The 22,194-nt window shown below is 48.6% G+C and overlaps 1 protein-coding gene across 2 annotated transcripts in view; it reads right to left on the bottom strand.

Moving 5' to 3' along the window:
- PSAT1 (phosphoserine aminotransferase 1) overlaps window positions 1–21,660 on the bottom strand; it is a 27,693-nt gene extending 6,033 nt beyond the window's left edge. Inside the window, exons 1-7 of one of the 2 annotated variants that reach the window (XM_004713907.2) lie at window positions 21,532–21,660; window positions 16,733–16,793; window positions 15,556–15,625; window positions 12,783–12,988; window positions 11,795–11,967; window positions 10,856–11,025; window positions 3,769–3,897 (exon numbers count right to left, since the gene is read on the bottom strand). In XM_004713907.2, the coding sequence (XP_004713964.1) occupies window positions 3,769–3,897; window positions 10,856–11,025; window positions 11,795–11,967; window positions 12,783–12,988; window positions 15,556–15,625; window positions 16,733–16,793; window positions 21,532–21,591 (869 nt within the window). In that variant the 5' untranslated portion in view covers window positions 21,592–21,660. Of the gene's footprint in view, window positions 1–3,768; window positions 3,898–10,855; window positions 11,026–11,794; window positions 11,968–12,782; window positions 12,989–15,555; window positions 15,626–16,732; window positions 16,794–20,025; window positions 20,120–21,531 lie in introns of those variants that run through there. The other variant, XM_045288508.1, reaches the window with a different exon arrangement.
- Window positions 21,661–22,194: the final 534 nt, after the last annotated feature.

Below are 22,194 nucleotides of genomic sequence, written 5' to 3'. Positions count from 1 at the left end.
CATGGGCTTACCCTGAGTGGGCGCGACTCAAGCACAGCTGGTTTGGGTTTCTTTTCATTGAATTAAAAGTAAAATAAAAAGGAAGTATTAAAAATCTGTACTTAGTTCACCCTCCCCACCCCCGCATTTACCCATTCGACCATGAGGGCAGAAAATATCCCAACAGTAACAGCTTCCTGAAATCATGAACCTGAAGACTCAGTCTCCATTCAAAAGCTCGTGCGGGGCCTGAGACAGCACCTCTGAGAAAGAGTGGAGGAGAAAACGATTAAGGACAAGAAACTGTGCCCAACATAGCAAGATTTACAGAGAATTACAGAATTATAATCGCAAATAGTAGTATTCAAGACCGAACACTTTGGAATTGCTTTCTATATTCTAAGCACCGTGTTTAGTGCTGTACCCAAATTAATGCACATGATAACCCATGGTCTTAGCGCCTATAATCACTCTCACTCTCACTGCCATCGAGTCAATGCTGGCTCACAGCGACCCCCTGGGGGTTTCCCAGACTGTAACTGTTGACAAGAGTAGAAATCCCAGTCTCTCTCCCGCGGAGCTGCTGGGGGTTTCAAACTGCTGACCATGTGGATCACACCCCAATGCATAACCATTTTTCATTCACCTGGAGGAGCCCTGGAGTTGCCATGGGATAAGTGCTGACCTGCTCACTGTTAGGTCAGCAGTTCAAATCCACCAGCCACTCTTTGGGAATGAGGCTATATGCTCCCAAAGAGATTCATAGTCTCAGAAACCCTATGTAGGGTCTCCATGGGTCTGAATCAACTCAATGACAGTGGGTGGGCCTAGCCCCTTCATGTGTATGACCAGCAGAAGTCGTGTGCACTATCACTGGGTCCAGTGGACAGGCAGTACTCCAAACTACGGTTTGGAGTAATTAAGGCATTTGCCCAAAGTCACATGTTAGTAAGTGACAAGGTGAGGCTTCCAATCCCAAATGCCACCAGGCTGCTCAACTCGGTGTCAGCCTGTGCATGTGGGGGACGAGGATTGTATGGGGTAAACTCACTGATCTCCCTGGTTGTCTTTCTCTGGTCTCCCAGTTCTGTCGGGCTCAGCCCCCACTAGCCCCCCCAAACCACCCACAACTGTTCGTTCGAGGGGCTGCCCCAGGAGATGGGGAGCCTACAGAATCAGGAAGGGGCTCTGAGGAGAAACAACGCTGAACCCCAAGGCCACTCCGGTAACAATGTCTCACAGGAAGACCTCAGCCCCAGACAGCATTTTCTGGGCAGGTGGCCAAGGGGAGGGTGATAGAAACAAGATGTTCCCAGGGCTGTTCCCAGGGATCATAGGGGAGCGCTGGGTGCTGGGGCTGATAGAAAAGGGGAGCAGGGCCCTCAGGGCAGGCCTTCCACCGCTGGCTTCCTAGCAGGCTGCCTGTAGGGAAATGCCCAGCCTGCAGGCACTGGGAGGAAGGAACCCCAGGAATGAGAATGTGCAGGGATCTCCAGGTGGCATCACTTCTGTGCCTACACTTCTCCAGAGAAACAAGTGGAGCAGAGTTTAACAGAGCAGTGGGTCTCAGGCAGTTCTCGGCAAGCTGGGACTCGAGACAACTTCCCCATCCAAAGAAGGAAGCCCAGAGCCCAGCAGGAAAATGGCCGAGAGTAGACGGGAGGCTGTGGCTGCATGGACAGTTGTGTGCATGGATAAATGCCTTTGAAAAGGTAAACTAGACAGGTTCTCCGGCCTTTTGCCCACTGTCCTAATCGCAGCCTAACCCATGCCCTCCAGGCAGCCCCTCTCTCTGCTCCCCAGACCCGTGTACCTTGGTGCGGTCTATTCTCCGCCTTCCTGAAAACACTTCTGCCCTCTTCTCTAATGCCACTCAAGGATTGCTTCAGCCAGCCAGACCAGTATGGCCCTGCTCAAAGTTCACGCCACACTCTGTAGCCTTTGGCTGTAAAAGCCTCGGGCAGGCTTCTGCTGAACCTGCATGTTAAAATGGCTCCAGTAAGCACTGAGGGGCCCTCGGGGGGCCTCTCCCCAAGGCCAAGGTCTAGGGTGAAAGGTTCTTGGGGACTGTATTAGTCTGGGTACTTTAGAGAAACAACTCCACAGAAACTCATGTAAAAGAGAGAGTTTTATATAAAGGTTAACAGTGTATCAAGAAAACATCCCAACCCATGCCCAAGCCCACAAGTCCTATATTCACCCATTAACCCATATGTCCAACACCAATCCACAAAGTCCTCCTCCATCTCACAAAACAGACGCAATGATGCCGACTGCAGGAAGAAAGTCCAGTCAGTGAATGTGTAAGCATCTCAGCACTGGCAGGGGTCTCCACATGGGTGCTCCAGCACCCAGGGCTGCATTGGGGTAGGTCCATGTGGCTTCTCCTCGGGGATGTCTTGCAGGAAGTCAGCCTTGCAAGCTGAAGCAGGGAACTGCTAAGACAGCTGCACCCTGGTGTGACCATCACAAAGCAAGAGGACTAGAAAGGCCATTTATCCCTCCACCCTTCAATTAACCCCACACATGTTTATCGGCCAGGTTGGCACAATAAACTAACTAACTCAGGGACCAAGCACTTCCCTCTCTGGGCACCGAACTGCAGAGCAGGCACTCGTGTAAGGGTGCTCCCTCCCCCAGAGGTACAGGGTTCTCTGCCACTTCTGTGAGAGAGAAGCCCCAAGGCCAGGACTGGTGACTAGGCTCTGCAGGCCAAGCAGTCACAGGAGCAAGCTACAAGTCTTAGTGGGGCAGAAGTGGCAGCAACAGGCTACTAAATGTTTGAAGAACACCACGACCACACACACAGGTAGTGCATTAAAACACACAAGTCTACGTTGGAGTTGTAGTGTCATTTTTCCTGCCCCCCACGTGGCTCACTGATAGCTCAAAGACAGCACAAATGCCTATGTCACTGTCAGCCAGATAATGTTGTGCTTGTTACTGTGACAACCAAACAAAATCCCTAGACCTCATGACTGCTAAGTTACAAAAAAACAACTAAAATCACAGCCACTGAATGACATAAAACTGCCTCGTGTGTTTCCAACACTAACTCTTTACAGGAGTAGAAAACCTCATCTTTCTCCCGTGGAGTGGCTGGTGGGCTTGAACTGATGACTGTGTGGTTAGTAGACTAAGGTGCAACCCACGACTCCAGACCAGAAGAGAAGGAGGGCGCAACACTGGGCTGAATCAAGTGGTGACCTTGCGGTTAGTTAGTAGCTCAATCGGTCGCCCAGTAAGCCACCAGAGGTCCTTTGGCTTTGATGAGTAAGTATAAAGAGGTGTCAATTCTGCGGCTGGAGATGTATATATAAAACGCTCTCACAGGTACACACAATCAAGACACGTTGGTTCGGGACTTCTGGTCCCCAAAATTTTGAAAGAATGAACTGAAGCCACTAAAGCTGTGACTACTTGAGACCAGAAAGGAGCGCAAGGCCCATGCGTTCCCAGGGCCTCACGGACACTGGTCCACGTTTATGCTAAGAGCCGCCTTGCCAGCAGAAGTGGGTTGAGAGTTGCTGGCAAACGAGCATGTTTTTGCCCGAGCGACACACAGAAAAGAAGGGGATAAGTGTTTGGCCCCGTGCTGAAGCCACGTTCTTCCCAAGGGCTCGAGGTGGTGTGAGAACTGTCCCTACTTTGGGGGACAGGCCCCAAAGCCAGGGGGCGCACACAGAAGAGCTCATCCAAGGTCACCAGCAATTCAGCGTCCATTTGTTCCCAAGCACCCAGTACACCACACACAGGCAAAACGTGAGATGACAAAACCCATCGACTTACACATAGAATCCTTGAGAGTTATCGATGATCTCATAAATCATTTGCGATTTAATGGAGCCCAGCTTCTCCATGGCCGCAGCACCGCCATTGTTCTTAATCCACTCCAGGACCAGGCCCACGACGTAGATGCTACAACCAAAGCGGAAAGGAAAACCGACTTAATACAGCACTGGAAACGGGGAAAGACATTTGAAAAAAAAAAACATATACAGAGATACAGATATTTAAGCAGCAGTCGTAAAAAACGTCATTAGAAGCAGACAAAAGAAAAGCCAGCCAGCATGCTTGGGCATGAAGGAAGAACAAAATGGGACTACCTGCTAAGGGATTGGGAGCCCTGATAGCACAGTGGTTATGAGTTGGACTGCGATCCGCAAGGTTGGCAATTCAAAACCACCAGCCTGTCCCCTGGAGAAAGACAGGGCTTTCTACTCCCACATACAGTTTCCGTCTCGGAAACTCACAGGAGCAGTTCTACCCTACAGCGTCGCTGAGTCGGCGTCGACTGGATGGCACTCGGTGAAGGGCTGCGGAGTTTCCTTCCGGGGGATGAGGAAATCCCGGGGGCGAGTGGGGCACGCCACGAATGCGCTAAATGCCATTGCGCTGTACGCTTCAAAATGCTGACGAGTTATAGGCGCCGTTTCTGTGCAGTGTGGAAAACACAAGGGGTCTTCCACGACCTTGTGGGAACACGCCACTGTCCTTTATGAAAATGGTTAGCAGGGAGGGCTGTATAATATGAATGTAACTGCATAATCAAAGTTACTGAAATGTACACGTAAAAAATGTTGAGGTGGCCAAAGCTTTGTTATATTTGTGTTATCACAATCATTTTTAAATGGTTAAAATGCTACGTTTTGTGTTACACATATCTTACCACCAAAACACAAAAACAAGTCAAGGGCCCTGACTCTACTTAACAACAGGTTCTCTAACTTCCTGTTGCTCACTAGTTTTCTTGATAGAACATTTCCTTAAAGGCATGCAAAAATGGGCCCCGTGTACTAAGAGTTTAAAAAAAAAACCGGGAGGGAGGGGAAAAATGAGACGCTGATACCAAGGGCTCAAGTAGAAAGCAAATGTTTTGAGAATGATGGCAACGAATGTATAAATGTGCTCGACACAATGGATGTACGTATGGATTGTGATGAGTTGTACAAACCCCCAATAAAATGATTTTTAAAAGACAAAAAAAACAGGCCAAAAGGACCCCAGCAAAATGTTTCCTGGTTGTTGGGAAGCCCCTGACCCTGTGGACTTGTGGAGCAGTCGGACAAGGGCATAAAGTAGCCACACAGTGTTTAACATTAGGTGCTGCCAACCAGACCAACAGATGGTGTCTCCCAGGGAGCAGCAAAGAAACCAAAAGCCAACCTCAATGCCATCCAGTCGATGAAGACTCATAGCGACCTCCCCGGGGTGTCTGAAATTATAACTGGTTAAGCCCGGAAGCGGCAGATAGTTTTGAACTGCCAACCTTGCAGACTGCAGTCCAACACGTTTCCATGACACCACCAGGACTCCTTCTTAGGAAACCATGTGGACCACTTTTCTACGAGAAAGCTCCAGAGCTGGTCCTGCCCCACCGCGCCTCAGCTGCCCCTGGGTGGAAACGCTTTAAACCCTCCGAGCGGGTCCTCTGCTTCATTTGTCCATTGTACTTATCCGTTTTGATAAGAAAAGGGGCCTGCTTCAAGATTGTTGGGTTTTGTATTTGTATTAGCAAATTTTTATAGCAAATTTATTCTTCAGTTAGTCATGCCATGTTTAAAAGAAAAAAGGTCTTGTGGAGGCAGGCAGGGAAGAACGTTTGGGCCTGGGTTTCTTTACCACTGACTGGGCTTCATTTATCCTGGGTTAGACAGAATGGCAACGTGGGCCTTGATTCCCCCCCAATTCCATGAGCTCAGGGCTGCAAAGCAACTATTGGACGGCTGCTTCTCCACCACAGTGAAAACACACTTCCCAGGCCCCCGTCTCTCTCAGGTTTGTTTGTTTTCTTTGTTTTGATGGAAGCAGATGTACAAACAAACACAGACACATCTTTTCAAACTAGGCCCTGTGAAAGGACTTCCATGTGGCATGAAGTTCTGGAGTGTTCGGAAGTGCCTTGTCAACGTCATGCTCCTTAACTGAGGAGGGTGCTTGTAAAACCTTCATGCTTCCCTCTGGGGATTGCTCTCACCACGGAGCTGCGAGTTTCTGGTCCGGGACATGGGGGTGCTGCAAATGAGCCCTCAGCTTGTCATGGTAGTGCCCGCCCGCACAAAAGCATCTAAAAAGGTACACAACCTGCAGTCGGCTTGTCCGTATTTTAATGTCCCCAATCATAGTTAGAGTCTAAGATATTGGGAGCGAGATCCCAATTGGAAACAACAACCAGGGCCTATGGGAATATAATGTCTTGTCATAGGCTTTTATTGAAATGGTTTAAATGTCATTCTGGACATAGCATATGCCTTTAAAAAAAAAGCGTATTCACACTTTCCCAAGTTATACTTCAAAGACACTCAGGAACACTGGGTTGCCTGGGGGGCGGGCGGGGGGTAGAATAAAATAATCGTTATTATTGCGGCATATCCAACTGGGGCACGGCGGGCTGGTTGGAGAACCAGAACGATGCTTCAGACATTCAGTTTTGATATAAATACAACTCACAAATGTAGTATTTGAGGAGGAGGATAAGAGATTGACGTGGGTTTTCTTTATTAATCTTTAAGGTAGGCTTGGGGTTTTGGTTCCTTTTGTTGTTTTGCTATTACCGGACCATCGTTAAATGTGTAGTGTGAATAAATTAACATGTATGCAGGGATGTACCAAAGTCCACTAAATAAGCATCCAAAGTCTACGACTCAAGTATCAAGAGCAAGCCAATTCCTGTGCTCCCGCATTCACTGCAAATAGCAAGTAGGGCACTAAAGGCTACGCCGGCTGAATTAGGTAAGTTCCATGCATTGAATTTTAAAATAAAATTAGATTTCAAAATAAATAAAACCAGATTTGTATTTTAAAAAAGAGTTGCACAAAAATCAAGCTCAGGTTTCAGTAACCAATTTTTCAAAGTAGATTTTTTTTGCTCGTTTGTGCTCGTGTGGAAGTTCCATTGAAGCCAGTTATCCCTCCCTCCCTCCCTGTCACGAAGTCGATTCCAGCTGGGGGCTGCGCCTGAAGCATGCTGCCAGGAATCCACCCTGGTCTCCCACACAGACGGGGGAGCGTTCCACACCGAACCTCACCAGTGGCCTCACAACGGATTTACAGCAATTTCTCAAAGATATAGAGCCTTTGTTTCCTTTTCTTCCTGGTCCCGTGACTCTACTTTTAACCCCAGGGCTTGAATTAAAAGTGGAAGGGTTGGTGAGGGGGGCACAAAACAAGTGAAAGCGGAGGGATTGGAAGGTGTGTCCAAGGGTCAGTACACCTGTGAGCATCTGCACTGTCTCCATTTACAAGTCCCTGATCAAATATGGCCTCAGTCACCACGATCCCCGTCTGTCTGAAAAGGACACACTGCCCTTGTTTCTGACTCTGACCCTAGTATGGCCAGAGCAGGCTAACATAGGCATTCTTTTTTTTTTTTAATTTAAAAAATCACTCTTGGTGATGAAGGTGCCTGAGGGTATACTTGTCCCTCCTGTTCCCTCTCGGGCCACACTTCACCTGACAGGGAGTGCTCTCTGCCTGCCCCCGCCCCCCAAGTCCGTGGTGACCTTTGCCTCAGGCAGGTCCAGAGCTCCCTTCTCCGGCCAGCTCCCACCACTGTGCAGGCGCAAACCTACCCACCAATGCCAGTCCGCTCCCTGCTTATTCCTGCCCCGGAGGCTCACAAATGTGCCTCCAGGCTGTCGTGGCCAGCGCGTGTCCTCTCACCACACGTGTGCAGTGTGCACGCTGGCCAAATGATCAGAAGCATCGGATCCCAGGGAGAAGAAAGCGGCATCACAATAGAAGGGCTCATTCACCATCGGTGGTCTGCAGATGGCACCACCTTGCTTGCTTCCATGGAAATGAGGAAGCACTGGAGACTTGCTGATGGCGATCGACGCTGGCAGCCTTCAGTGCGGATTACAGCTCAAGGTGAACACCACCCAAATCCTCCCCACTGGACCCATCGCAACCATAGGATTAGCGAAGACAAGACCGAAGTTGTCAAGGATTTCATCTGGCTTGGACCCACCATCAGTGCATAAACGTGAAGACAGAAATAGAGTCAGCATATTTCACTTGTGGGGCTGGCAAAGAAAACTGCCGGTACCAAGGACTGCGGAAACCACCACCGAGTCTGCTTGGGAAGCACGGATACCTTAGAGGCAAGGATGGCGAGACTCTGTCCCCATGGACTTTGGCCGGGATGTCAGGAGAGGGCAGTCCTTGGAGAAGGACACCGTGCTTCGTGGAGTGGAGGGGCAACACAAAAGAAGACCCCCAATGAGCTAGACGGACGCAGTGGCTGAAGCAACGCGCTCCAGTGCAAGGACAACTGCGAGGATGGAGGGCGCAGGGCCGGGAGGGGTTTCGTGCCGTTGTGCAAACCGGAACGGAACCAACCCAAGGGTGCCTGTTGGCGATTTCCCACTGCCTAGAAGCCCAGAGCTCAGGTGGCCCTCGCAGATAAGACCGAGACCCTCTCCCTACCCCCCACCGCTTACATCCTTCACATGCAGTGTTGGGGGAGGGCAAATGCTCAGGCATTCCCCCCTTGAAGGCAATCAGTTGCCAGACTGCTGTCTCATCCCACCACAGGGGTGGGCCTGCTCCCTGATGCTGGAGCCTAAAGCCATCAGTTTGGTTCCTGTGGGCGGAGTTCACACCCAACTGATAATGGTTCCTATGGAGACCCAAAGTCTAGTTAAGCTGTTACCAGAAATCTAGGATCCGCCTATCTTGCCGCCTATCTTGCTATATGTACACCCCCAATCCCTCCTTCTGTAGTGCATATGTCCCTAGATCACCTCCTCCCATCACTGTAATACCTGTAGCACAACCCTTTCCTGTGACGTATGTCTTCACCTGTAATGTGGGGGCTTGCACGTCCCCAATGTCCCCAGAGACTATAAAAGCTTGGGGAGCATTAAAGTTCGCTCTCACTCCCTCCATGTGAACCACCAAGCGGGGCTGAGGTGAGCATGCTATCATAAAATGTGTCTGACTCCATTTATTTCTATATATCTCTTTTATCTCTCATGCTCTCTATAACTTTACTATAATATTTACTTATTATCGCTGTACAATTGCGCCTACCGAACCCGTAGTGATTGTGCTAGGAGCTGGCTTCTTCTGGCACATGCAGTTTGGGGCTTACAAGTGACCAGGAGAGTTAAGCACCCAGAACATCATAAAACAATGAGCTGCTCTGTGCCCTGGGGGCTGTGAGGAGAGCCAGGAGAAATTCCCTTCTGAATGCCAAGCTTGCCAACACGTCCCTTCTCTTCTGGGGTAAATTAGGTCGTTAAGGGGGAAAGAATTCAGAAAAGGTCCTCTCCCACATGGAGCAATGACTGGACGAGCGAGAGCCCCTTCTTTGGAGCCTCTTTTAAGAGACCTCCTCCCCGGCCCCCATGACTGAGAAATTCTGCTGCATGGAAGAGATGGGGCTCACTGGTTTCCTAAGACGGCAGCCCTCAAACACAAACGCTTTCATGCTGGCCGGTTTGCTGGGGCAAGAGCGCAACAGGGCACGGAACGGGCACTCCCAGCCCCTGGAGCCAGATCCTGGCTTGCTCCCAACTTCGTCATTCAGAAATAGGACGGCCTTGGCTGAGAACAAGATCTACCAGGCAGGGGTGTCGGGAGGACTGCAGAACATAGTTTGCAGTTGAATGCTAACCTAATGAATATTGGCAGCTCAAACCCACCCAGAGGCATCATGGGAGAAAGCCTGGGGATCCGCTTCCCGAAAGTTAACAGCCAAGAAAACCTCATGGGGCAGCTCTAGTCTTTACCACATGGGAGTCACCATGAGTCCTGGAACTGACCCGAAGGCCAAGGGTGAAAATAAAGAATCACTGCTTGCATTATGAGTTCATAGCTTCCCCAGGAAGCTAAATGCATACACTCTGGCGCTTCCACTAATCACATTAATCAGAGTCCCAGGATTATGTAGTATTACCAGTTCAGCCCTGGGCTGCTAACCTACAGGGTAGAGGTTTAAAGTCCACTCCGAGGCCCCTGGGGAGAAAAGCTTCCCAATCTACTTTCAGAAAAACTCCTTGAAGCACAACTCTACCTGGACATACACCATGAGTCAGCGGCGACTCAACTGTACCAGGTTTAAGGGCACTGCGTACACTCAACTGTCATTGAGATCACTGGGACTCATAGCGATCCTATAGGACAGGGCAGAACTGCCCCTGTGGATTTCCAAGACTGTCACTCTTTACAGGAGTAGAAAGCCTCTTCTTTCTCCCTCGGAGAGGCTGGTGAGTTCAAACTGCTGACCTTGCAGTTAGCCTTCTCATGGGTAACCAGCTACATCACCATTTATTCCTCACAATCACCTGATGAAGACAGTAGTATTATTATCAACAGCGACACACAGCCAGGCGAAGTGACTTGACCCCAGGAGGAGGACTTCTGAGACAACTGCTGGATGCTAGGTGTAAAGATCGAACAAAGCACCCGTGAAGTCCCGGAGCTGGAAGCTGTGGGGCAGGCGAGCTTGGGAGTGCCGCCTTCAGCCTCGCACGTTGCCAGCCGGCATGTTCCATGTGCAGCAGACCCAACAAGGGAATAAAAGGAAAAGCGGGGAGGCGCGCCCGGCCTTTCAAAGTCCCTCCTTGGGAAGCTGCACTAGTCATTTGAGATGCAGGCCACATACTTTATCTTCAGAGAGCTTGGGGGTTAATGGTGAACCCCAGAGCCTGGACGAAAGACCAAACAAAAACAGCTCAGCTGCCAGGAAAGAAAAACGGCGAGGAGAAAAGCTGATCAAAGAAAGTACAGAAGGACAATACGAGGAGAATGAGGTGGCGCACCCTGCTGGGCTCCCCAGCACCAGCAGGTCCCCTTCCTTGAAAGCCCAGTTCGGCCCTGATGGGCAGGAGGGAGAGCCTCCACCGCTCCACAGCAGGGGTCCTGGGCTTACCTGAAGCAGGGCGGCGTGTTGTACAAGGATTTATTTCCAGCTTGAACCTTGTAGTCCAGGACGGAGGGGCATTCTCGGAGAGCGAACCCCAGCAGGTCTTCACGAACGATCACCACCGTGACCCCAGCCGAGCCGATGTTCTTCTGAGCGCCCGCAAAAATCACACCAAACTTAGGAAAAAGAACAGGGTACTGTTTTAGGAGGAGTTGATCATTTTTCACAAATGCATTTAAGCTTCCCAATCTGCTTTCCAAAGTAGTTTTATAGGGAAGGAGCTGTTATTATTTAACGCCCATTCCATTCCCTTAAAGGAACCTCTATTGGGGACAGAGGAGCCCTGCGGATACTGCTGGGAACTGTTGTGCCACTGACAGCAAGGGCGCCCATTCACACCCAGTAGCACTTCCTCAGGTGAGAGCTGAGGCTGTCTGCTCCCAGGAAGATTTACAGCCCCAGAAACCCTGTCGCTAAGAGTTGGAACCAACTGGAGAGCAGTGGGTTTGGGTGGGTTTGGTTTATGAGAGGCAGAGAAAGCTCAAGAGTTCCTAGGCCGCGAGTGTCTGTGTCTGTCTGTCCCTGTCACCCATAAGGTACTAAACCAAGTTCACCATTTTAATGGCCTTACAGATTTTCATAGTCTTATTCACTCTGTATACCTAACTTTTTGTCAATTAAATGAAGGCTTATAGAGCCAATCATCAGTTTTCCATTCAACAAGACGAGTGGGGGCTGTGCCTGAGGTGCACTGGCCAGGATCTAAGCTGGATCTCCTGCATGGAAGGCGAGAATTCTATCACTCTTCCAAGCTCGCGTTGTCTCCACAAAAGAGCTAATCTTACCTTATACTCCTCTCCACTCCAAAAGCATCAAGTAGTATGGATTACAATCCTTCTAATAGCTAAGAAGTGGGCTCCCCCAAAACGGGCTCGAACACGCTACCTTGGAAACATCCACTGGCTTGGAAAGGAAGTTCGAGGACATGTCACAAACCAATACTGCTCCTTTGACATCGGGCACAAAGTCGAACTCCACTCCATGCACTGTCTCATTTGCACAGTAATACACATAAGAGGCTTCTGGGTTGAGGTTCCAGGTGCTTGGGTCTGGAATTTCTGTCGCAGAAGAAAAGTATGGCATGTTCCACATTCGCACCCCTCTTTCCTGCTGGAGATGAGAATCAGCCAGGAGGCTGATGTCCCCACCTTTGCAGGAAAAGATGGCCTGATTGCAAAGCATTTCCCAAGTGCAAACACCCTGGAATCCTGCATTAGAATCACAGGCAACATCCTAAGGAGATGAGGTGCTCCACTCCCTTTATCTGCTCTTGGGGGGAAGTCTTCCAGGATGGCATGGTGAATGTTCAGTTTATTTCTGGGCACTCAGCATCTATCCATCTATCCGTCTAATGGTTTCCTCTTGGGCTCCCTACGCCCCAGCCCTCACGGTTAGTCCCGATGGAATGGAGCCCGTTCCACCTGCAGCTCAACTCAGACTCAGGCACAGCATGGTGGCGGTCCAGACAGGGGAACCGGAGAAGTCAGGCAGCGACTTAATGAGGATGCTTAGGCAAGGGCAGTGAAATGGGGAGAATGTAAGGTCAAGGGCAACTGCAGCCAATTGAGATGGGGAAGCTTTCCTACCTCCGAGTTATCAGGCACTTAACATCACTGTTGGATCCACCCATACCTAAAGCCAGACCAGCCCCTAACTTTTCAGCTACATGAACCTGTAAGTCTTCCTTCACAAGTCTGTTAATACTCTCAGCTAGTCCAGCCAATCAATCACCCAACGAAGTGGCACCAAAGGACCTACCCCCAAGGGGAGGAAACTACTAACACTAGCAGTCCGCCCCGGGCAGGGGTCACATGACATCTGAGGGTTACCCACTAGTCAGCATTCTGCTGTCCAGCCATGTCTCATGACTTACTTGTATAGCTTCCAAGTTTGGGGTGCACCAGATTTACGGTCCCAAACTTCTTGGCTTCTTCTGCAGCCTTAGCCGACCAAGTTCCCGTCACCACGTAGTCAGCACACCTGCCGGCTTTCAGGCCAATCAGGTTTAAAGGGACGGCGCTAAACTGGCCAGAGCCACCTCCTTGCACAAAAATCACCTTGTAGTTGTCCGGAACGGCTCTGTAGAGAAGTACCGTGGCAGTTAATACACAGTCTCAGAGCCAAAGCCTGAGGATGTCTTTGCCAGTTGACTTACAACAAAACACACAGTGCAATCCCACTACCTCTGTGTCCCGTGGTCAGTCATTTATCTACCCGTGCCTTTGTTGTTACTGGGATGAAACACTTCCCAGTCCTGCAGCATCCTCACTACCGGGGCTATGTTGCAGCCGTTCCTTTGGCGAATGTTGATTAGGCACTGTACGGATAGAGCCTATTTCTTCCTAGTAATAACACCTGAGTTTTCCCTTAAAAGGAGCCTTGGTGGCATAGTGGCTACCAGTTGGGCTGCTAACTACAGGGTCGGCAGTTCAAACCACCAGCCACTCTGGGAGAGAGTCAGCTTTCTGCTCTGGTAAAGGCTTAATCTCAGAAACCCTCAGAGTGGAGTTCTAACTAGTCCTGTAGGGTCGCTATCCGTCAGAATTGACTCGATAGCCGTGAGGTTGCTTTTGAGTTTTTTTTTGTTTCCTTTAAAAAGCCATTCCTCCGGCACTCAGTCAACGTGGGCTACGGTGACCAACCCCAGCTCTGGGGGAAAGTGCATGACCCGACTTGGCCAATGAGATTTAGTTCTGAGACTCTTCCTTGCGCTTCTGGAAAGAGGACGAATTTCTGGTGAGATTCCAGTTGAGATTAGTGGAAGCTTTGCTCTGACCCACGCCAGGCCCACTGCAGTGGCTCGGTAGAACAAGGTTTACAGACATTTCTCAAATACCTATCTCTTTGGGACTGTCTCAAATTGACACAAGAACGAGACCGCACATTTTCTTTAAAACACAACTTATGTTATTTAAAAGCAACATCAGTATAGACTATTAACTAAAAAATGAAACTGTGTGACACTGCCTATTGATATAAAGTTTATAGGATTTAACAGTTCACGACATCTGAGATTCTGGGTTGGACATGCCGTAAGGGTCACTTGGGCTGTCGGTATGTCAATCTCCACCGCATTGTCCGTCTTACATTTGATGTTTATTTTCTAAGAACTTTTTGAGTACGTTTATATCTACTATTTAATTAATGCTTTCATGAATGAAAGTGATTTACTGGGATTAACTGCATTCCAGTCAAACTGACCCGAAACTATTGAGATAGATTGAGAATTGCGAGACTAGCTGGCTTAGAAGAAAATTAATTTTTCTAAATAATATATATATTTGTCTTGTTAAATGAATACAAGTCAGCATAAATAGAAGGTAAATGAAAATTCTGTAATTTTTCACTTGGGAAAATCAACAACTTCATATATGTGTGTGAATATGTGACTATATTTATGTAACACACAAAAGCTCTCCTGTAAGTGACCCTCTAAGGTCAAGGTTCCCTCTGGGCAGGAAAGTCAGTACAGATCACCTACAAGTGTTCACTTTAGTTGGGGTTTCCAGAGTTCAGAGCCTATAGAAAATAAGCAAGGTCAGCAGTTCGAAACCACCAGCTGCTCCACGGAAGAAAGATGAGACACTCTGCTCCCATTAAGATTTCCAGCCCCAGAAACCCACAGGGGCAGTTCTATCCAGTCCTATAGGGTCACTGTGAGTCAGAAGTGTTTCGATGGCAGTGAATTTTGTTTTTTTTCGGTTTTTTTTTTTTTGTTTGTTTGCTTGTTTGTTTTGTTTTTAGTGGAGCCAAGCACTTGAGAATTTTTAATAATCACCTTCCCTGAATGGGTGATTCTGACGGAGACTCATACTTCAAGAGGCACTGCAAAAATCAGTGAATTAATGCTGACAAAGATGACCATTTCTTTGTCATTTAAATCCTTTTTTTTAAGCCAGTCTAATCCCACGGTGCTGGAAAATCTTTCCTAGGGTTTTGGGTTGAATTTTGCCCCCCAAAAGAATTCATCGTAAGTCCTAGCTCCTGCACAAGTAAACGGGTTTCCTTTGTGTTGCTGTTTATGTTATCATATCAGAGTGAGGGTGGGTCTTAATCCTGTTCTCTTCTGTTTGGCCTTTTTTGTGAATGAGAAGGTTAGAGGCCAAGATGGAGTCCCAGGGTGAAGAGTGGGGATTCGCTGATAAGCCAGGCAACGTCAGGAAGGACTCCGGACGGAGCTGCCCAAACCTGAAAGACCCAGAAAGGCTCTTTCCCTGGGGTTGAGGGACTTCTAAATAAGAGGAACACAAGTTAGCCGGGTTTACGATCTTTTCTATGGGTTGTGTTTTTGTTTTGTTTTGTTGTCATACTGGGGTTTATCTCTGAAGTATTTTGTCTTTGTGGGTAGCCCTCTTGAATCTTTGTGAAGTGCTCTTCGGTTTGCAGTTTATGAAACCCAGAATTGATGAACCCATGAAGAGAGCACGTACAAAAAGGGCCCCTGGGGATCCGTGGGGGCGCGGGGGTGGCAAAGGGGAACCGATATCAAGGAGTTCATGAAAGAAGAAAATGTTCTGAAACTGACGGTGGTAGTAATTGTAGAATACTGTTTGATGTGACTTAACTATGGAATGGTATGAGATCTTGTACTAGATCCCAGTAACGTGGTTTTAGAAAAGAATAATAAAATAAAATGTTGAACTTACAGCAACTCCCGCACAAGGTTCTCTGTGGTGTCGATAATCTTAGCAAAATCTGCGGACCTGTGGCTCATTTCTGTGGAGGAAAAGATACCACAAAGTTCCAATTCAAACCCAAACGAGAGCCCTAAGGGCAAGATTGGCAAGGAAAACTGTCCCACGGGAAATGTCACCGCTTCTGCATTCAGAATTTTGGTTGAATTCCAAAGGCTTTCGTAGATGGGGCAGGAGCCAAAATGATTTTCAAGTTGCAGGCATCTGAGCACAGCCCAGTCTAGTCACAGCCCTGTAGTTGGTCAAGGGGTCAACCCACTGAAGGAGACATTTACTAAGTCCTCATTGGGTTTCCAAGAGCTGGACTCCATGACCATGCTGCCTTCACGAGAGCCCAGAACCCCCCTGGGGTGAGTTCGCTTCACAGAAATCATACATGACCCCCGTCCACACCCACAAAGTTTAACAGTGACAAGCATACAGTTAACACTACAGTCTCGTAACACCCCCCAGCACTACCACCAGCCCCCCAAAAATATTAAAGAAAGTGAACCTTAACACTCAAAGATCCCTCTTCCAAACTCCAGACAAATTCATTCCATTGAGTTGTCCTGACTCGCAGGGATTCTACAGGGCAGAGTAGAACTGCCCCGCGTACGGTTGCCATGGCTGGAACCTTTATGGAAGTGGACAGCCTCGGCTTTCTCAGTTAGCAGCCAAGCACTTAATCAGCGCGCCACCAGGGCTCCTCCCCTATCATACTGGCGAGAGAAACTAAACAAGAAATCCATCTGCAACAAAAGGCTTCTTGCACTCTTAAACTTTTATGAATATTTACAGAACATAAAAACTATACATTGAAATAAGAAGCCTTTACTGTTATGCAAATGAACAGGTCTTCACCCCAAATGCTGTCTGTCATTAGCCAGAACAAATTATGAAACAGTATGCAGAGATGTATGTAATGCGCCAGGTCACTACCGGCTGTGGGCAGAGAGACTGGGCTTGCCTTTAAAGGCTGCTTTCAAAATAGCCTCTATTAGTCACCCCACCCAAATAATTGGAGTTAAAAAGCGTGTCTACACAGGCCTACAGGGAGAGACCCAGTAGTCCTTCTACTAGGCCAGATGCATTTAAATTAGTTCTCTTTTAAACTTGGACATTCACAGAATCCACAAGTAAATCTTACCAAGAACACTAATCCCGACACCTCTGTAGTCTAGTAATTCTTTCTGTACCTCCAGCAGCACCTGGAAAAGAAAGAAGATGGTTTCCGCATGTCGGGCACACTTCTCCCTCTGAACTCAGCAGAGCAGAGAGCGAGGAGGGAAGGAGGGAAGGAGCTGAAGTCCTCTCCCAAGGCCTGCACAGCCGGGGGGCTTCTCAGGACCACCTACAGCCCGGATGCAGCCTACACTCAAGCTGGGTGTCAGTGCAGCAGGATCCACACGAAGATGCTGTTTTTCCACAAGGCACAACTTTATGTGTAACACTTCCCTTGTATTAAAAAAAAAATCAATACAGAATTTTTCTGAGGGTAATTCTTTAACTGTCAAGATAAGACTTTTTAGAAAATATACAAACAAACAAAAAAAAATCCCTGCAACAAACCTTTCTTAAAGCTAAAGTATAAACTCAAACTCACTGTTTTAGGACATATGAAATGTTGGGTTCAAGGAAGAAGAGGAAAATCAGGCCCAAATGACCGGTACCAAAAAGACCTGACACACTCGGGTCAGCCAGTCCACTTCAATTCACTGTGGCCTTGCGGGTGTTACAGAGCAGAATTGCTCGGGAGGACTGTTAGCTTTGTCTAGATTGCTGAATGGTTTTGTTTGTTTGTTTGTTTAAGATGCCAGACTAAAGCAAGGGTAAGGGATGGACGGAGGAAGGGGGTCAAGGGGTGGGGGACTCCGCCGCCCCCCTACCACCCTCCACCCCCATCAGGCAGCAGGAAGTAGGAAATGCATGTTGAATTAAGAGTCCTCCCAGGGATCAGGACCATAATTCCTGGGGGACACCAAGGTCAATTGGCATATATAGTTCAAAGACAATGCTCTAATTCTGCTTTAGTGAGTGGCAAGGATGGTCTGAAATGTAATCTATCTCCCTCCCCCAGACTAATCCAAAATTTAAAAATTCATCAAGATAAGTAAATACAAACCCCCATAAGTGGCCATCTGCAATGCAGCTACCAGTTTCCCCTCATCCAGAGGAAAGGAGGAATGCGAACGAAACACACAAAATGTGTACCAACTGTTGAATGTAAAACTGATAATCTGCTCTGTAAACATTTGTCTAATTCACAATGAAAACTTAAAAACCAAAACAAAGAGTCCTCCCAGGGATTTGATCCAGACAACATGGTCACGGCAGTGATTGACTGATGATTGATTGATGGTTGATTGATTTGGTGGTAAACAGATAGGTAAGATCTGCCATTTCAACATTCCTCAGTGACATTAACTATGTTCATCATGTTATTCAACTATCACCAGTCCTATGGGCGAGATCCTTATCCACAGCCCCAATATAAAGAGGGTGTCTCTTAGCTGAGGCTCAGAGGGTCTGAAGGACATGCTCAGTGCGGGCCAGACTCCTTGGTGGTTAAATGGTCTGCTACCTAAAATGCTGGACGTGTGAGTCCACCCTGAAACACCTCAGAAGAAAGGCATGGAAAACTACTTCCCCAAAAGGCAGCCTTTGAAAATCCTAGCGCAGTTCTCGCTCTCTCTCACTCACGGGAGCACCATGAATTGAGTCAACTGAATGCCATTCATTGTTTTTTGTGTCCTTGGCCTCTCCTTCGTTATGGTTCTTGAAGCTCTACTAAGCCGAGATGCTTCATAACCACATTCTACCTTTCAGGGTCAATGTGCGGCTGGAGCCTGTGCGGTGGCCAATCAAAGTGGAGCGGGGGACATTCTTCCCCCTGCAGAACAAGCGCACTAAACAGAGGCTCCATCTGTTTGTCTTTCCCCCAAGGTCACGTTAAACCCAAATCACACAAACCAAAAAAAAGGCAATTCTTTCTCTGCCTAATTACAAACTGAAAAGAAAGGCACTTCTCTCTCTCTCTCTCTCTCTCTCACTCTCTCTCTCTCTCTCAACGAGAGAAGCATACTGAGGTATTTCAGCCAAATTTCAGGATATGAGATTGGATTAAAAATAACCTGAGGGGTGTGGTGTGCTGAAATAAGATTAGCAAAATCTTGTCAAATATGGGTATTGAGTCCATGGAGGTCCATGATAGTGTTCAATAATGGCTACCTATGGCTACATTTTTAAAAGTTCTGAATCACAAAGCAGGTAGGGGCTATCCACTCCTGTATTACAGAGGCACCCACTATTAGAGATTTCCTTAAAAGATATCAGCTAAGAAGGATATAATCTAAACTGGATTTCCAGTACTCTGGAAAAAAGAAATAAAAATGATATTTTGTCAATAAACTAAAAAAGCTTCCTTGAACAGTGGTTCAAGGTTCAAACAGTGGTTCAAAAATATGTCATGGTTGGCAGAGCTAGGGAAAATTAGCTACTTACATCATACAAAGACCTCCTAGGAACCGAGAAACAGAAGCTGAGAAGAAAGAAGGACATTTCTTCAGGGTTAACCAAGAGACATACCTCCCCCAAGAGCAGTGGTTCTCAACCTTCCTAATGCCGAGATCCTTTCATACAGTTCCTCATGTGGTGGTGACCCCCCAACTATAAAAATCATTTTCGTTGCTATTTCATCACTGTAATTTTGCTACTGTTATGAATCGGGCGACCCCTGTGAAAGGGTAATTCGACCACCAAAGGGGTCGCGGGACCCACAGGTTGAGAACCACTGCCCAAGAGCAAGTGCCACGAATGTGGACTTCTAAACTAGAGGAGGGACTAAAGAAAGAGCAGCAATAAAGGAAGGATTTTGGAAATTCTCCATGGGGCAGTCAAAGTGCAAATAACATTCCATGGGTACATGGAGCTGGAGCAGGGCACAAGTCTTGGTGGAGTAGTGGTTACAGGGTGGGCTGTTCACAGCAAGGTCAGCAGTTCAAAACCACCAGCAGCTCCACTAGAGTTTTAAAGAAAATAAACCCCTTCAATCCAATAAGCTATGGTCGCTTTTGTTGTTTTTCAAACTGCAGATGGCAATCACTTTTAGGTTCACAATGACACTTTTTCCATGAAATAGAACCAACTAGAGAGAAAGAGAATAGCAAACACAAAACAACCCCCACCCCTTAAAGTTGGACGGTGCCGCAGAAGGCAAACGAATAAGAAGTAAACCCCATGACAACTACATTCTAAGGCATAGCAAATTACAAAGGAAATACACTGAATATTCCAAATAAGGAGGGAGGTTTTCACAGCCCCTAAAATACACAGCCTTAACAAAGCAAACGGGAAAATGTGGTGCTTTCCCTTTCGAACAACTGCCCTCCCCAAAGCACCACATCCTTCACCCTCTGAAACTGCAGCCTTCTGTCTTCTTACCACACACAGACGAGGCTCCGTTCCAGAGGAGTGCTACTCGGTTCAACAATAGATCCTTGTAAAGTTCTTGGCTCTGTCACGCGGTGCTACACAACACATGATCAGATTTATCTGGTCAGAAAACACAGCAGTGGCAGCTTGTGAGTGGATGCAAGGCATGTTAGAGACTGCCTCCTCACAGCTGGGGCTAGCTGAGGACACTAAGTGTCAGAATGAGGGAGCTGAAATTGCTGGGAAGGCAGGGAGTGAATTCCTCTGGAAGTTGCTGGCAGGGTCTGGTAAGGGCCCTTGGTGCTCTCTAATCTTTCCATTCACTCCAGAACCAAATGTAGTACACCCAATGCCCAATGAAGTTTGAATACTCACTTACCGATAGTGGGCAAGCAGATAATAAATAAGTAAATGAAGGCATTACGAGGTAGGGCCACTCATCCACTCACTGCCATCGAGACGATGCCAACCCATAGTGACCCTATAAAGCAGGGTAGAACTGCCCGTGAGTTTCCCAAGCTGTAACGTCACTTAAATAGAAAGCCTCCTCCTTGTCCAGGGGGAGCTGCGGTGAATTCAAACTGCTGGTCTTGCAGTTAACAACCTAACGCGTAACCACTAGGCCGCCAAGGCTCCTATAAGGAAGGGTACTCAACTCACTGCCATCGAGTCAATGCTGACCCATAGCGGACCCCTGTGCGTTTTCCCAGACTGTTAACGCGGGGGTGGGGCGGAGGGGGAGTGTAGAAATCCCAGTCTTTCCAACACCGGGCCATGCGGATCGCAGCCCAACGCGTGACCACAACTCCAAAAAGAACCTACCCTATGTGTAGCGTTACATGTTGGGCTGCTTACCTACCCCAAGTCCAAGTCGGTGGTGCAAACACACCACATGACATCAGCTTTCTGATCTCGTGCCCAGAGAAGCAATTTCTACTGTGGGTCACTAAGAGTCGGAATCGACTCTCCGGCATCAGTTAAGGTTCTCTAGTCCAAAGTAATTTTTAAAATCATTTTATTGAGGGCTCGTACAACTCTTATCACAATCCATCCATCCATCCACTGTGTCCAGCACATTTGTACATATGTTGCCAACGTCATTCTCAAAACATTTGCTTTCTACTTAAGCCCTGAAAAGTAATTTTTGAAAAGCCAAGTGTCTAAACAAAACACAACTGCAGCGCTTGCCTACCCTACAGCTCCCGCAACCATCGCGGCATGTGCCACCCAGCGCCCACCCCCTCATTCACACTGCCAGCCGTTGGTGCTGGCACCCAACACGGATGGCGTTCAGAGAGAGAGCAGCGATCAGCGCTTTCACTCGGCGGTTGCACCCAACCCCGGGTCCCGAAGCCGCAGCCGCTCGTCTGCGGGGCGGTGCCGGCCGATGGCAGCAGCAGCCTGCCTCCCCGCGCGCACACGAACCCCCGACCACGAGGTGCTGCGAACCCGGCGCGCGCGCTTTGCAAAAGGGATGCCAACCCACAGCCCGCGTGCTCGCGCGTGGGGGCTTACCGAGTGCGGCAGCTTGGCGGGCCCAGCACCGAAGTTAACAACCGGCTGCGGAGCATCCATGGTGCAGCAGCGAGCGAGGAGCGGCTGATCAGCTCGGAAGACCGACTGCGTGCGAGCAGCTGGGCAGCGGCGGCGTCACTGTGGCCTGTCTCCGACCCACCGGCTCCTGGGAACGCCGAGCCCGCGGCCCCAATGGCCCGCGCAGTTGCAGGCCCTGCGCTGATTGGTCCCTGGAAGCGGGCTCGCGTCCTGATTGGTCGCAGGGTTACCAGCGGAGGGCCGGCCACAGTTGCTCCTCCTCGCTTTGACTTTTTCAACTCCCCTTTTCAATCCTTGCAAGGCGCACGGGAGATTGCACCATCGAACTGGCTCTGCTGCGTAGCCGACTAAGTGTGGGCGGCGGAAAGGGACCTCCATCAGCCAGGTCCCAGTCCTTCAGCCATGCCTTAGCCCTTTACTCCCTTTGCGGGGTGCGGAGATCTTCTCCACCAGCCCCCAGACTAAAAGGCGATGCCATTGTTCCAGAAGCAAACAAAACACCATTCCCTTGCAATCGATTCAGACTCAGCCACCCAGGAGGACAGAGCAGAACTGCTCTGTAGGGTTTGCAAGGCAACTACCCTGTTTCCCCCAAAGTAAAACATCCCCCGAAAATAAGACCTA

This window comes from Echinops telfairi, unplaced genomic scaffold, assembly GCF_000313985.2.
Source record: "Echinops telfairi isolate 266 unplaced genomic scaffold, ASM31398v2 ScPeMD7_1;HRSCAF=3_1, whole genome shotgun sequence".
In the NCBI taxonomy this organism is placed as follows: domain Eukaryota; kingdom Metazoa; phylum Chordata; class Mammalia; order Afrosoricida; family Tenrecidae; genus Echinops; species Echinops telfairi.
The sequence above is the reverse complement of the archived record's forward strand: the minus strand, read 5'-3'. Positions and strand labels throughout refer to the sequence as shown.